At 37.0% G+C, this 16,411-nt stretch overlaps 1 protein-coding gene across 1 annotated transcript in view; it reads left to right on the top strand.

Annotated features, from left to right (window-relative positions):
- The window catches only part of SEC23A (SEC23 homolog A, COPII component), a 49,525-nt gene that overhangs the window by 21,874 nt on the left and 11,240 nt on the right, over positions 1 to 16,411 (top strand). Inside the window, exons 9-15 of the mRNA XM_077819095.1 lie at positions 139 to 254; positions 3,076 to 3,199; positions 7,875 to 7,955; positions 9,067 to 9,156; positions 13,424 to 13,530; positions 14,629 to 14,782; positions 15,888 to 15,965. Coding sequence (XP_077675221.1) covers positions 139 to 254; positions 3,076 to 3,199; positions 7,875 to 7,955; positions 9,067 to 9,156; positions 13,424 to 13,530; positions 14,629 to 14,782; positions 15,888 to 15,965 — 750 coding nt within the window. The remainder of the gene's footprint in view (positions 1 to 138; positions 255 to 3,075; positions 3,200 to 7,874; positions 7,956 to 9,066; positions 9,157 to 13,423; positions 13,531 to 14,628; positions 14,783 to 15,887; positions 15,966 to 16,411) is intronic.

The raw sequence follows: 16,411 nt of genomic DNA, 5'->3' as shown, positions 1-16,411 counted from the left end.
TAGCCAATGTTAGAGTATAATATGGATACAATTTAATTTAGCTGTTGTACAATAATTCTGAGAGCTTATGTTTTAACGTTAAAGTGTGGCAAGTTCAGTTTGCATATTGTTATAAATGCATTTTAATCTTGTATTTAGCATTTTGAATCTCTGGCTAATCGTGCTGCTACAACTGGTCATGTTATTGACATATATGCATGTGCACTAGATCAGACTGGTCTTCTGGAGATGAAGTGCTGTCCCAACTATACTGGGTATGTGACTAATTTGTTTAAAGTAGTTTATGAAGGTGCACTTTAAAAAGAAAGTATTTAAAATAGAGTGGTCATTACCTAACAAAAAATACTAATGACTTTGTTTTAGTTCCAAATGATAGAAGGAAAAATCACTACTCCATGTCTGTGTACTGTGATCATGGATAGCTTGCATATAGACCTAAATTGTTGTGAACCTGGGAAGAATTTGTCACCATAATTTTGGGTTTAATTATGAGGGCATATACTCTCATTAATTTTAACATTAAATATTTGGGGCTTAGATAGTGTAAATGTCCTTTTAAAATATTTAGCCTGTGTACTGTTGCCAAATAATCTATTTTTCCTTTCCATATATGTATCTTGGGCTTCAGTAATGCTCAGGCACACACCTTTTTCACAGTGATCTTTTATTTCTTTTACATTTTTGTTCTTCCTTTTGTCCTTTGATTGAGGGGGAAATCTTTCTTCTCTAGATGTCATTTTTTGAGTGTCTTGAATTTCTTCATTCATGATGTACTGTGTATAGTGTGTTCTTGACCTCCCTGAAAACATTCTCTTTACTATTGAGTTGGGTAATAAACTAAGTTTTTTCAGAACAATGTGTTAGATCTTTTATTGTCTCTAGTCTGACTTCCTCTCATTTCACTCTGCTGAAACTACTTTAATCAAGGATTCAAACAGCCCTCTTCTTGGCCACATCTTCAGTTCTTTACGCCTTCCTTATCATCCTTGACCACTCTACTGCCTTGCACTGTGAGCCATACTCTACTTGAGTGTCTTGCTTCCTTCACCTTTCATATTACTGCTCTCTCCTGATTCTTCTCCTTCTCTGGCTGTTCTGAGTGGTTTTTGGGGGGAGGATGGAGAAGGAGTGGGCTGTTGTCTTCCTTCTCTTTCCCACTGCCCATGGGGATATCACAGCGATCTGTCCTTGGAGCCTTCATCTTCTTGCTTACCCTTTCTCTGGACATTCTGATTCACTCATGCAGTTTCAACTATAGTCTCTGTGTTGATGACTCTCAAATTCTTCACTCCTGACTTATCTCCATTCATTCAGTCATGTCTCTGACATCTCCTGGATGGCATCACCAGTAAAGCTTACCATGGTCAAAACAAATACTGATCTTTCCAGTGAAACTCTCTGCTCTCCCCCAGTCTGTCTCACTATTGACACCACCCTCATCCTTTATGTCACTCAAGGCCATGGCATGGGGTTAATCTTTGACTCCTCTGTCTGCACTGCCCCTTACATGTCCAAATCCTGCCACTTCTTGCTGTACAATTTTTCTAAGTTCCACCCTTTCAGTCCCGACAGCTAAAATTCCCTCAGGCTTTCATAATTTCCCATATTGATTACTGTAACCTCTTGCTTTGTGGCCTTCTGGGCTCTCATGTTACCTACCCCTCTTGCTTTGTGGCTTCCTGGACTCTCATGTTACCTACCCCTCTACAGTTAGTACAAAATTCTGTCGCTAAGATTATTTTCAATGCCTGTAATGTGATCATGTCAACCCCTCTTAGAATCCCACTACTAGCTCTTGTTCCTCTGTCACATCAAGTTCAAGCTTCTTGTACTTCAAGTCAAGATGCTATGTAATTCTGCCCCTTCCTCTGTCTCTTTCTGCAATGCCCCAGCCCATTCTGGCCCCTCCAACAATACCAGCCTTGACATCCTGTTTGTCTACTTCTCTCACTGTCTGTTGCTATGTTGCCTGCTAGACATAGGGTTGTTCTTTCTGAGTTGGTTCCCCATAGTTGTTGTTTTCTCCATATTTAAATAACTCTTGAAGACGCACTTCTACTGTGTTGAGTACCAGAATCTAGTCAATTTATAAAGGGAAAGTTGGAGGGCAGAACTTAACACAAAACTTATCAACCATATTATTAAAAACATGGATGCCTTATATTTGTACACTGTGAGCACTACTGGGGATACACACTAATCATGTCTTATGCTCATTCCTTAAATGCTAATCAGATAGATTTAAAAATACTTAACTGCTCAATATGAGTAGTTACAGATTGCAGTGCAGTCAAAGTAATTTCATCTTCAATGAGCACTGCTGAGCTCACACACAAAATGTGTTTTATGAGAATAGATTCAGGTTTGAAATAATTACTTATCTGAGAGAGGCAAAACGATATGGGAAAGTATCAGAATATTAGGATAAGTTAATCAACGGATGCATTTCCGCAAGGCAGGGTTAAAAACTAGCTGTAATGATAAAGTCCAGTGCAATGTTTTCTCCAGTTGAAGCTTTTTTGAATTAAGAGCCTGATGACTTTGACATGCTGATCTTGTAAGAAACCTAATTACAAAGTTCCCCATTAGAAACCTGTTTACAAAGTTCCCCATTAAGCTTTATGATGAGATAATTGAAAGTAGCTCCTGTTAAGGTGATTTTGAAAAAAATGTTTCAGAATATTTCATAGTGAACTGTTTTTACTTTAAACTCTGAGGGTATATCTACACTGCAGTTAGACACCCGCAGCAGGCCCGTGCCTGCTGGCTCAGGCTGTGGGGCTGTTTAATTACAGTGTGGACTTCCCAGCTCAGGCTGGAGCCCAGGCTCTGGGACCCTTAGGGAAGTCTACAGTGCGATTAAACAGCCCCGCAACCCAAGTCCTGTGAGCCCAAGTCAGCTGGCAGAGGCCAGCCGTGGGTGTCTAATTGTATTGTAGATATATTCTTTGATAGCTCTTTGAGAGCTAAGTTAAGTATATCCTGTTTGCTAAATTAATGCATAATAAGTCGTCCAGATGCTTTCTAGTTGTGTTTCTGTGTTTTATCTTGGTATTTTTTTGGTCTTTCATCCAGAGGCTACATGGTAATGGGAGACTCTTTCAATACATCCTTATTCAAACAAACCTTTCAGAGAGTATTTACCAAAGATATGCAAGGGCAATTTAAAATGGGATTTGGTGGCACTTTAGAAATAAAGGTAAGAGTCAAAACTTAATATGAATATTATTAGGGTCTGATGTTGTATTCCCTCCTTCCACTTCCCTTAGGTACCACTGCAGATGTGGTCAGACTTAAACTCATGCACATGTTAGAAATTCAGAAGTTCTAACAAATCAAGTCTAGTGATGTATTTGCATTGCTTATAGTAGCGGTTCAGTAACCTTTCATTTTAAACCTTTATTTTTAGGGATTTATTACTTTACCATAAAAATAGGGTCTTGAGGCAAGAGTGCTTGGGATCCTGTTTCTCTAATTTAGGCAAAACAATCCTTAATCCAACATACATGCTCGTCAGCTGAGACTATGCATATCCAGCGCAACATGCCTTGGGGGCTACAGTGTGTGGGCAGGCATGGTAGTTAACCCTTCTAGCACATTTTGAGCATTAAGAAGAGATCCTTTTCTGTTGCCAGCACCGGGATAAGAGGCTTTCTATATTCTTTCTTCCCAACCTTCTTCCCACCATTGCACCTGTACAGTAGAGGCTCAGATCCAATGGAAAGTACAGTCTGTATCCGAAATTCAGATATATACATTGATAAATGTCCTGAGAGATTTTGTTATGTATCAGAAGAAACAAAATAATATACTAGGTACGCCAATGTGAGGAAGCATGAAGCAAATTTTAAGTAATGTGAAAACTAATCTGGTCTGCTGTAATGGGAATTCAAAAGGCCAGATGATCATTTGGTACCTTTCAGTGCTTGTTTGTCCCCTCCTGCATGTATGGCTCAGAAACCTGGGAGCAACTGTGACTAGGGAGAGTTTCTGGTAGCATGTCTTCCTTGGAGGTGTCCTGCCAGGGCCCAGAGTTGGTGTGGAGGTGCAAGGGCCATCATTGTAGCTGCACACTGGCCTCCCACAAATCCTCGAGGATCAGGTGTGGGGTCCCAGGACTTTCTCTATGCGGGGAACCTGCCCCCATCAGGAAAATGGCCCTACCCATGAGAACCCTACCAATCAGAGTGGGGGCCAGGAGGGCCATTTGGCCTGGGCTTCAAGCTTAAAGGGGGCCTCAAATTTAGACACGTGTTAATTTTTTGGCGTTTGATAAGTTTTGCAACTTGTTTTTATGCACATCCATATTGGACCAAAATGAGAGAGACACTCTCAGCTTAAAGCTGCAAATTTAAGCAAATAAGAGAAGTGATTTGTTAAAAGACATAATTTTTTTGTTAACTGATATAGATTTTGTCATATTAAGGAGTTAAAAATGTTCATAAATATTAATAAAAATATATTGGTTCTGATGACACAAGATTAGACTGTGATGAACGTGTCCTCTCAGATCAGCTGATTATATAAACAAACCACGACTAGGCTGGTGCTGGATCAAGTGCGCGTTGAAGGTAGAGAATTGTTACTTTTAGTGTCTTTATAGTTTTAGGTATAGTTGACTAAGGAATTATTTATGTGTGAGAATTCCTCATTCTTATTTTCATATGGTAGCTAAAAGAGGTGACTGGTTGGTTGGTTGAGCCCTTGCTTGGCCATCATCGTAGGCTTTTGTAGTCTATAGGCCCAAATTCAAGAAGGAGATGTGCCAACAGTAACAGATGCAGAAGAAGATCCTGTGTATGATCAAGAAACTCAACAGCAACAGGAAGATGTAAATATTACTCAGCAAGAGCAATTCATGAGTACTACAGGTTTGACTGTGGCTGACATTGGAATTATTGACAAGAACAGTGCTGCTCAACTGGAATCTTTCCTTCAAATTAGTTGTTTTGAAATTCCAAGTAACATTCCACAAGATGCTGATAATCGTGCTTTCCCTACTTGTCTGCTTACAAAACTCTTCCAAATGGTGAGACATGCACAAGAGACTGGTTATGCTGGAGTACGGAAAAACAATCTCTGTACTGTGCACCCTGCTTCATATTGAACAAAAGTGATGCAAATGCATCAGTTCTCTTTGATCAGTCAGGATGGAGCATCAACAGAGGTTGGAGGAAGTTGAAAGACTGAATACCATCATATGAGAGTTGAACGTCACACAAAGAAAACTCTGTTACATGGAAATCAGCCAGTAGGGCAGCATCAGCTGAAAGTTCAGTTGAGAATTTACTCTTGACTGAACTCTGTACAGAAACTAATAACTGGAAAAAACTTCTTGAGTGCATCCTGAATGTTATCTTCTTTCTTTCTGAGCAGGGACTGGCTTTCTTTGGTTCCAGTCAACGTATTGGTGATCATGCAAATGGAAACTTTCTAGGCATAGTTGAGCTCCTCAGCAAATATGACCCACTTTTATGAGAGCATGTAAAATGTGTTCGAGAGTTGCAAGAGAGTCAAAAGCACATGCAAGTCCATTATCTCTCCACACGCATACAGAACGAGTTTATTGAGCTATGTGGGTCATTCGTACAAACAACAATTCTTGATGAGATTCGAAATGCCAAGTATTTTTAAATCATTGTTGATGCCACTCCAGATTGTTCTCACAAGGAACAGACTACTATGGTTAAGATGTTAAGATTGTAGATAGGTTTATTTTGTTTGTTAATTCCACGAGAAAAACTGGAAAAGAAATTGCTACTTGAGTTCTTGCAATTCTAGAAGGTTTTAAGTTAGATTTTCAAGTCTGCATTGGTCAAGCCTATGACAATGGATCTAATATGGCTGGGAAGTGCAAAGGAGTACAAGCAGTTCTGCTTGAGCATAATTCAAACAATAACTGTATTTTCTTCAGTTGTGGAAACCACACACTAAACCTTGTAGGTGTTGACTATACTGAATCATGCAAGGAGGCAATTACTTACTTTGGAACTGTTCAGCAAATGTACAATCTCTCCAGTAGCAGTCCACAAGGGTGGGAAATTCTGAAGCAATATCTTCCTGTTTCACTGCATGGGATGTCCAAAACTAGATGGTCTGCATGGATTGATGGTGTTCAACTAGTTATGCAGCATTTAATTCAGTGAGAAAGGCTTAAATGAGCTTGAATCTCTCAATCTCACTGCTCGGGCTTGAACTGAACTTCAGTCTATTCAGAAGCACATGTCCAAATTTGAATGCGTTCTGATGTCATCTTTGTGGATGAAGCTACTTACAATGATCCACCAAACTAATCTGGTAATTGAAGCACGCAATGCTACACTTGATGGTGAGAGGGATAACACTGAAAGTTTTATCAATTACATTCAACAGATTTGTGAACAATGGGATGCGATCCTGACCGAGTCCAAATTAGTAGCGCAGAATATTGGCATTTCATCTGAGTTCTCCACCAATCGCAATTTACCGACTGAATCTGATGCCGAGCATCATTATAGGGTCAATGTCTTCCTTGTCATCATTGACTCTATTCAGTCAGGTCTTACACGTCGATTTGAGTCACAGCGACTAATTTGTACCCTTTTTGAGTTTCTTTGGCAGTTCAACAGACTGAATAATGAAGATCTACTTTCTGCAGCTGAACAATTTCAGCAACAGTACAACAAAGAAATCTCAAAAGATCTCAGTGACAAGGTCATCTTCCTCAAACGAATATATTCCACAAACTTTAAATTGGATTGCAAGCCAAAGGAATTGCTTCAAGAAATACTCGAACTTGGACTCTCTGGGATGTTTCCTAATATCACAATTGCATTGCGTATTTTTGTCAGTTTGCCTGCATCAGTGGCTTCAGGTGAACACCCCTTCAACGTGTTGAAGCAAGTAAAGAACAATCACCGTTCAACTATGGGACAAGAGCATTTGAATGGGCTCACTATGCTTAATATCAACTGTGACATTGCATGAAAGCTAAATATTTCCTCAATAATAAGTGCATTTGCACAGAAAAAGGCTAGAAAAGCATTTGTTAAATAAAAAGATATTCAAATTATGTCTCACTCTTTTTTGGTGCCTCATTTTGTTTTCATGTGACATCATTTTTTATTTTTATTATGGCTAGGGGCCTCAAAAGCTGGAAGTGGCCCAGGTCTCTCTGGACCTCTGAGAGGGCCTGCTCTTGGGTATTTCCTTTCCCAAAGCCCCCTCAGGAGGATTTTATTACTGGAAGTAATGATCTGGTCTTCTTGTTTTGTATGTACATAGCTATGAAATTGGTTGAAGAAATTGGCAAGGGTAAATAGGGAAACCCAACTCTTTCAGGACACCATTGTACGGTACAGCTGTATTAGAATAATTTAAGTTATTAGATGTTGATTTTACCAAAGCATGTTTAGGAGATACAGAATATTAATTTAATATGATATTTGTACAATCGTATGGCCCATCCCACAGCCCCTCATCTGAGCCTTATCTCATGAATATTTTAATGATTGTATCTTCAGTAGAAAATGCCTTTAGTTATGTGATGTAGACATCACCTATAATATGCTTTCTGGGGCACTCAGAGGTCTAAGTAGTAGTAGGTGTTCTTTATATGCTATAATTCATAAACAATACAATTTCAGACTTAGAAAACTACGTAGCAGAGTTCACTTTTTAGATTTGCATGTTTGCAACAGCAGTTGGCTTTGTTTGCTGAAAGAATTATAAATATACTGAACATCCTATGTATTTATAACCTCTTCTAAAGGTGTGGATGAAACACTGAACACCCGCCAGAAGGGTTAAAAGAAAAATAAATGTTATTTTATCAGTATTGAATGTATACGTAAGCATAGCTCAATATGTGACCTGTTTTTCTTTTAAATATAAAGACCTCAAGAGAAATCAAGATTTCAGGAGCTATTGGACCCTGTGTCTCTCTCAATTCCAAAGGACCTTGTGTGTCAGAAAATGTAAGTTACTTTTGTTGTAAGTGGGTGCAATTTTGAATTGCTAGAAAATAAAACCTAGGTTTTCTCGATTTGTAGAGGAATGTACTGGTACTACTTAATTATTGGATCAAAACCCCTGTCTAAATCATTATCAGCATTTCAAAATTTGTTCATGAACGGTTTTTCAGATATGCCCCTGACTCACGCCTCAAGGCCCTCAGTCATCAGAGGGCTATATACAGAGTCTGGTGAATTTAGGTGGTTAGGTTTTTTAAAATATATTGGATATATTTTAATTCTCTGTTTTTGGATGGACACCAACGGTGAAGTAGTTTTTTCACTGTGTTCTCTGCTCTCTTATAAGACCACAGTTCCATGAAGTCCTACATCCTGTGGCCCATTTATGTTGTATCATGACGTTGCATCAATACGTAATATTCTATCAATATGATATAATGTAAAAACACACAAAAACATGCACAGCCTAACTACAAATATAGCAAAAATAAGTATTAAACCAGTGACGGGGAACTAAACATTTAGGGAGTTTGATAAGTATCCAGTATGTAGGAATTTATTTGACCAGTGGAAGCATCTATCTAGCCCCAAGAACCGCTCTTGCACAATCACCATCTCTCTCCTAAGCCAACCTTGTGCCCATATAGTTATACCTCTGGCCACTTTCTTAGAGGACGTTTAGTAGCCTGTTACCTCCATCTGACTTTCCTGCTGCCACCTTTGTGATGGAGGAATACCACCTTCTCTTCCCCTTTCCATTCCCTTCCTGTGATGTCTGTCCTTCCATATGCTTTCTGTGCCATCTTGGGAGTGCCCCTTATTGCCTTCCCTATGGAGTTCTTTTGCTTTCTTCTGCCCCCAATTGGTGCCTGTTCTTCTGCTCTTTCTGAGGGAACTGGCCTGCAGCTGTTGCTCATGTTGGCAGCCTCTCTGCCTCTAGAAGCCAGTAGAGGGAGCCTTGAGGATCCATAACAGAGAGGAAATAGTGGAAACAGTGGCCTGTAGTGATCAGATGCAAGAAGTGCATCATTTTTTTTATCACTCTTTATGTATATTAGTGAACAACAACAAAATATTCCTGTTTTAAAAATCATTCTATATGATTTATTGACAGGAGATAGGAACTGGAGGTACATGTCAATGGAAGATCTGTGGCCTTAATCCCAATACAACCCTTGCGCTGTATTTTGAGGTGGTCAATCAGGTAAGAGAAGTTTCACTCCACTTGTAATAAACTCAAAACACAGTAGTTTGATTTTTATGTAAATCTTGAATACTGTATTTTATTTTTACTACTCCCTCAACCATTCCCACAGTCTATTACCATCCTCAGTCAAGTTTTTAAATTGATTTGTATCCACCCAATGTGATGAGTTGACTGTTTATAAATGTTACATTACGTACACTAGCAGCGATCCATTTATTGAATGACAGATATCAGAAGATAGAATAACAAATGAGTGTTTATTAGCTGTAAAATGTTTACTTTTTAATACATAAAAAAAACCTAGATAATTGTAAATTCTGCCATTTAAGCTTCAATAAGCAGATAATCTAGTGATAAGAGAGGAATTGGTATAGTGTAGTTGAGAAAAAATTGGAGAGTTACATTGTACATTGCTTTTAACCAGATATATAAATATGCGGCTTTACATTGTTGTGCATTTTTCTTCAAATTAGTAAAAAACAAAAAAAAAACAAAATAAAACACCAAAACCAACCAACCAAATCTCTGATCTTTATAAATATTTTAGCAAGTTTTCAGACTGTTGTAAACACTCTTTAATATGCATTGTTGGATTGAATTCAGCAGTTCCAGGTTTTGATTTTGCAGTAAACTGAATATTAACATGTTTCTTCATGTGAGAACAGAAGCCAGAGTGGTACTTTGAATGTTGATATTTTAGGTTTAAGTCTCTCTCTGTAGGTGAAGGCAAAGGATTCTGTTCCAGATGAATAAAGACTTATTTCAATTTGCAGATACATCTATTCTGTACCGCCTGAGAAGAGAGAGGAAAAAATAATTCCTTATTTCTTTTAATAGGCAAAACTACAATGTTCTCTTTAAAATCCTCAGTAATATTGACTCAAAATACCCATATGTAACAAACAGCAATTGTAATAGCTCTGCATTACCAAATAGATGTTGAGAGTTTGGAAAATAATGTAGTACTTTAGTAGTAACTGAATGTATTTTTCTGTACTGTATTTCTGTTTTGAAATATGGATTGTTTTGATTGTCAAATTGAATGTTACAGATCAGACCTTAAATCTTAGGCACCTGCAATTGTGCACATCCATTTGTACGTGCCTAACATAAACCAATACTTGATGTATGCATATAAATCAGGGATTTATGAACATACTTGGCCAATTACTTGCTATCAGCATGAGCAAACATCTGATTTACATGTGTAAATTAGATGTACACAAATGGCTGCCCCCATGTAACTTTGAAAATGTCGTCCTGTGTATGAAATTCTAGGCTACTATCAAATTGTTGGTTATTCTTTGTCTAGATAGGGGTTTTGAAAATCTACATTTGTTATTCCTGAAGCATATTTAAATTGCTAATTATTAGAAGTGTTATGGATTAATTAGAAATGCTTGAAACTTGAAGAAAACATAAGTTTTATTCTGTTCACCTCCAAAGAGGGAGGAGGTTGTTTTCTCAAGCCATTGTGGCAAAGATTTCAAACATGACAATCTGTATCTTGCACCCAGATATAGTAGGAGAGAACAGAGATGCAAAATAAGTTCTGAGCAAGACTTGTAGCAATCCTTGTTTTTAAAACTACGATTAATTCAAGTGAGAAGGTATGAAAATCTTTTAGATTCAGTAAATGGTTATAAGCATTGGAAAAATAGATATGACAGTCAGCTTTTGTAAAATAAAAATTGAAGAGAGACCTGCTCAGTGATTGATGATTTACATTTACTTTAGATTTACTTATTAAAATTCCTGTAGAGCTAAATTTTTTTTACACTCTTGCAAAAAGTGCCAATGTCCTACATAATTATTAGAATAACTACATTCTACCCACTTATTCTCTCTGCATTTGCAATTGGATACATTATTTTTCACTTCTTGTCTGAAACTGTTGTGTAATATTGCTTTTCCTATTGAACAGCTTCATCATTACACCTCATTTTTTGCTGCATTTCAGTAGTAGGTGAAATGATTCATGTATAGTTGGTAAAGCACTCCGGGGATCCTTCAACATGAAAGGTGTCACGTAAATATAATGTTAAGCCTCTGTTTTTAAAATTAAGATGATATCTGCCTTCATTAAGATGAATTAGATATAATTTGCCTTCCTCTTTGTGAATTTTCACTAGACAGCCACCCCCAAGAAATTTATAGTATGTTAGAGGTGTATCGTAGCTCAAAAATTTCCAGATAAGATTGCATTAATTATGCTTCACTTAAATTTAACAAGGTAGTCTTCTATTTATGGTTACTTCTATTTCTGTTAGGTTTGTACTGCAGTATATTTGAGACATCCTAGTTTGTAGAAAAAGGCAAAATGTTTGCTATTTTTTCCCCTTCAGTTGCAGAATATGATGTTTTCAGTGTATTTCCCCCATTTCAGCCACAACTGAATTTAATTTTAATGTTCTGTTGTTTAATCTGTATAAATTAATATCTGGTATGCTATGTTCTTTTGTACAGTTGAGTTGAAACATAGATTTAACCCAGATGTTTGCAGCACCGGTCGTATTGCATTCCTTTTCTACTGAAATATGATTGTCACAAAAAGTTTCACAGAAACAATAAGGAGTTCAGCATACCAGAAGATACTGTGAAATGGGGAAAAGTGAACATAAAATCAGCATTAGCCAGTAAACATTATTTATGTGTGTGTATATAATTTTTTGTAAATCGTATCTATTGTTTTGCGATTTAACAATCGCTAACATAGTTTTAAAAGTCAGCCTTACACAGAAAAGTGTATAAAATGGCGATTTAATAAACTAACGCTTCTCAGCATCCACTTATTGTCAGGCATATTTTGAAAACTAAAGTAGTGGATACTTGTTTCAAAGGTATAAGAGTCACACTTAACCAGTTACATGCAGTGTTGTTGTTGCTGTGCTGGTCCCAGGATATTAGAGAGACAAAGTGGGAGAGGTAATATCTTTTATTGGATCAACTTCTGTTGGTGAGAGAGACAAGCTTTCGAGCTTTCAGAAATCTGTATATCACTCAGTTATATACCGTACTGTGACGACTGACCTGGGCTTTGAAATTTCAGTTTGCATCAGTATTCCAGTTCCTATGACACTGTGCTGTGAATTATTGTTCAGCATTTTCACTACTTCTGGTTTAAGGGACAATGACAGATATTTGTACATTGTTTGTTATTTTATTATCAGTTGTTTTTAATCCTTAAAAATAGAATTGCTTTAACTCTTTTAAAGCATTAAACCCTTAACATAGAGAATACAGTACCATTAAGAAATTACTCATATCAGACATTGATTCACCATATTGTGCTTTACAATGGTAACATTTATAAGCAACACTAAAGATACTTCCTTATATCTTTCAGGAATGCAAATGTTTGGGTAGTTTAACTAGTTTCAAAATAATATTGAATTTATATATTTTACAATAGTTTCCTCTCAGGAAACTAAGGAGGAAGTCTTCAGTATTGCCAACTCCAAATGTTAAAAATCAAAATTATGAGCCATATCCCCCAAAATCATGAGATTAGCTAAAAATCATGAATTAAAAAGTGTTTTGGGTTCTTTGAGTTTGGTATTTGAGCTTTTACGGAGCAATTGGGTCACATTTTTTAAGCATTTCACAGTACACATGAGGTTTAGAAACTTTTTTTTTAATGATAGCTGAGATTTTCGTGTAATCACACAAACCTGGAACCTGTGACTTTAAGTAAAACCACCCAGTACTGTGACACTTGCAATAAAATCATGAGTTGACAACACATCCTCTTTCCAGATCTTCTCTCCGCTCCCACTTAACTTATGTGAAGTGAACTAATCATATCACTATACACCAAAAGCTATCAAGTATACAAAATGAACAAAAAGGAAAAAAAGCCTATTGCTTTTTCTCTAACGTCTTTCCATTGTAGTAATCTTGGGTGTTATTGGTAGGTTAAAAAACAATTATACAGAAATTAGATTTTTCAAATCAACAGTCTCGCTTTAAAACCTTGCTGCTGGCATGATGATTTTTTGTAATGTAGGACTTTCTCCATTAGATTACTGCAATTTTAAAGTTAGACAAATTTAGGACTTAAATCTATAGCTCAAGATTGACAGTGAGTTTACTGGCTTATATTTTTTATCCACTAGACATTTGCTGAGCATATTAGATTTATTAAAGTAGCTTCTTTCGTATAATTTCTAATTTCAGAATGGATTTTGGCAGTGATAGGAATCCTAATATGATGATTATATTACTGAATCTTGGTGAGATTTTGTTAATTTTTTTTTTAACACAGCACAATGCTCCAATTCCTCAAGGTGGACGTGGTGCAATCCAGTTTGTGACTCAGTACCAGCATTCAAGTGGACAGAGACGTATCAAAGTAACCACAGTTGCCAGAAAGTAAGCTTTAATTGTGATGAATTAATTTAGCAATAGTGTGATACACATCTGTTGCATTTCAAATAGAATTATTCAGTTATTTAACCTATTGAGTGCTTTTGGATGTACAGTGCACATGGCAAGGATGGGATTGTGCCTCATACACTATGTATGTCTTCTGGATGAAGAGCTATAAGGCATCCGATTTCTAAGAAGCTGCAGGGCTGAATGGAAATGCCCTGAAATGCCCCAAATCCTTGTAGATAAAACAAGAATCTCTGGGTGAAATTCTATGGCTTGTGTTTTGCAGGTGGTCAGACTAGATGATCATAATGGTCCCTTCTGATCTAAAAATCTATGAATATTAGGTCTATCCAGAAGGTCATTATATACAATTGCTCCTCCACCACCAAAACCCTCACCTGCAGTTTCATGGGTTCAATTAGCATTGCAATTAGCTTGCTTAGAAAACAGGTTAGACATTAAGAAGGCAGTTCGCAACACTGAGTGATGTTTTTTTTAGTACTGGGCAGACTATTGCATGCTTAATTGGTGGTAGATTTCCCCTTATTAAAAGAGGTGTGGGCAATCACTGTTAGCATGAGTCCCAGGTTGACTTACACTTATTACATTATATTTAATTAAAATCTTCTCAGTACTCAACGGAACTGACATTGTATACATACAGTACACTCATTCCTCACAATCTGCAAGGGCCCAAAATTAGGGCACAGAATGACACAAAGACCTAGAAGAGGGGCACAAGGAAATTATTATTGCAGGAATCAGAATGTGAGATTAATTTTCAGTTTAACATTTTTCTGTATCCTTCCTTTCATAATTCAGCATTTTTGATATAAATGACTTGTAATAATAGTGACATTACATTATGTTTTTGTGGGTGGAGCTGCATTTTGATTCAAAATTAGGAGATTTCTGAAAAGAGAAGGGGCAATTGGGAAGTAAAGAGTCCACCCTAACTAAGATCTTGGAATTCCAACATGGGCTTGTCTGTTATGAAATTGCTACAGCTATGCTACTGCCTTAATTTTAATAGAATATCCTGAGTCTGGATGTTTTTCCTTTAGATGTGGTAAAAATTATTGCTTTATTTTACAGCTGGGCAGATGCTCAGACACAGATCCAAAACATTGCTGCTTCTTTTGACCAAGAGGCAGCTGCCATTCTTATGGCCAGATTGGCAGTTTATAGGGCAGAGACAGAAGAAGGACCTGATGTACTTAGGTGGCTGGACAGACAGCTGATACGACTGGTAAGAAGACATACTTTTTCTCTCCAACTTTACATTGTTAAATAATTCAGATGTCCAGTGGTAATCTGTAAATACTATATACAGAGAGACTGAATACTTCACCACCACCACCACCATGAATGCATCGCTAACCAAGATTTCCTATTTTACTAACTAAAATCATAACTACTTGAATTATTTTAGTATAGTTAGATTTTAGATAGTATGTGTTCAACTCTCAGCACAGAGTCACTGCTCTGAAGGAGCCAAGTATCAAGAAGTTTAAAATAAGATTAAAGATCTGGCTCTGGGGAGTAGAAATTTAAAGCAGGGTGGGGGGTGGAGAGAAAGAAGAAAAGTATGCATTTCAACCTAATTTTGCAACCAAGAAAGTTGAAGTGTAGCTTTCCACAGTTAAGATGGACACATAAGACATGAAAAGAAATGTATCACACTTGGGGAAGGACAGACCCATATATTGAGAAGTGTATATGATTAAATGGCTGTAGATACAGCCATCTGGAATTCCTCCTTTTTTGCCCCCTCACTGGTTTCTTATGGATTGTCTAAATGCCTGTATACTAGTTAAACTACATCTAGATAGTTGCAACAAGCTATTTCTAGCTTCACTAACTCCTTATGCAAGCACCAAATAAATGCATCCTTAGAGAAGTCCTTTGCCAAAGTTAAAATTTGTGATAATTTTCTAAGCTGTCTCTGTTAGTAATGTCAGTCTTACTGTACTGTGACTGGAGGTGGATGAAATTTTTTCAGCTAGTACTTTATTCAGTGTAGTGTTAAATTTGCCTCCCACATGTAAGTGATATTTATTTACAACTTTAACTGTCATAATGATTTTTGTCTGGGAACATTTAATTTTGTAATTCCTCTTTGGGGATTTAAAACACCAACTCCACAACCCGATATGGAAGGAAATTATTACTTGCCGAGAAGAGCATTTGTATCAAGTTTCATCCTGGACTACATTTGTACAGTAAAGGAAACTTGGGGAAGGAAAAAAATATTGATTATAAAATAGATAAAATGAAATGAAATATTTGAAAATACAATAGTGGCATAAACAAAGCTGCCATACAAATTTAGATTCATTTTTCTTTTCTTTCAGTGTCAGAAATTTGGAGAATATCACAAAGATGATCCAAGCTCCTTCAGATTTTCAGAAACCTTCTCACTTTATCCACAGGTGAGTAGAAAGAAAGTGTTAAAAGTAAAGAGTAAATGATTAGGGGAAAAGCATGGATTTAGGAGGCAGTGGAGGGGATAGGACATTGGATTGGGACTCAGAATCAGAAGACCTGGGTTCTCTTCCAAGCTCAGCCACTAACCTGCTGTGTGACCTTGGGCAAGTCACTCTACCTTTCTGTGCCTCTCTTTCCCTTCCACCCTCTTTCTTCTTGTCAGTTTAGGGCTCTTCAGGGCAGGGACTGTTTCTTACAATGTGTTTATACAGTGCCTAGCATAATGGAGGACTGTTCTTAGCTGAGGCCTCTATGTACTATCGTAATACAAATAATAATATTAAATAGATGTTGGGGACAGCTATTAAAAAAAGAAATTCACAAATATTTTAAATTTCATGCTATACAGGATTGCTCTGGTGATGTCTTTCATGTACTACTTAAAAATGTT

This window comes from Eretmochelys imbricata, chromosome 6, assembly GCF_965152235.1.
Source record: "Eretmochelys imbricata isolate rEreImb1 chromosome 6, rEreImb1.hap1, whole genome shotgun sequence".
Classification (NCBI taxonomy): Eukaryota; Metazoa; Chordata; order Testudines; family Cheloniidae; genus Eretmochelys; species Eretmochelys imbricata.
This window is presented reverse-complemented; position numbering and strand designations above follow the sequence as displayed.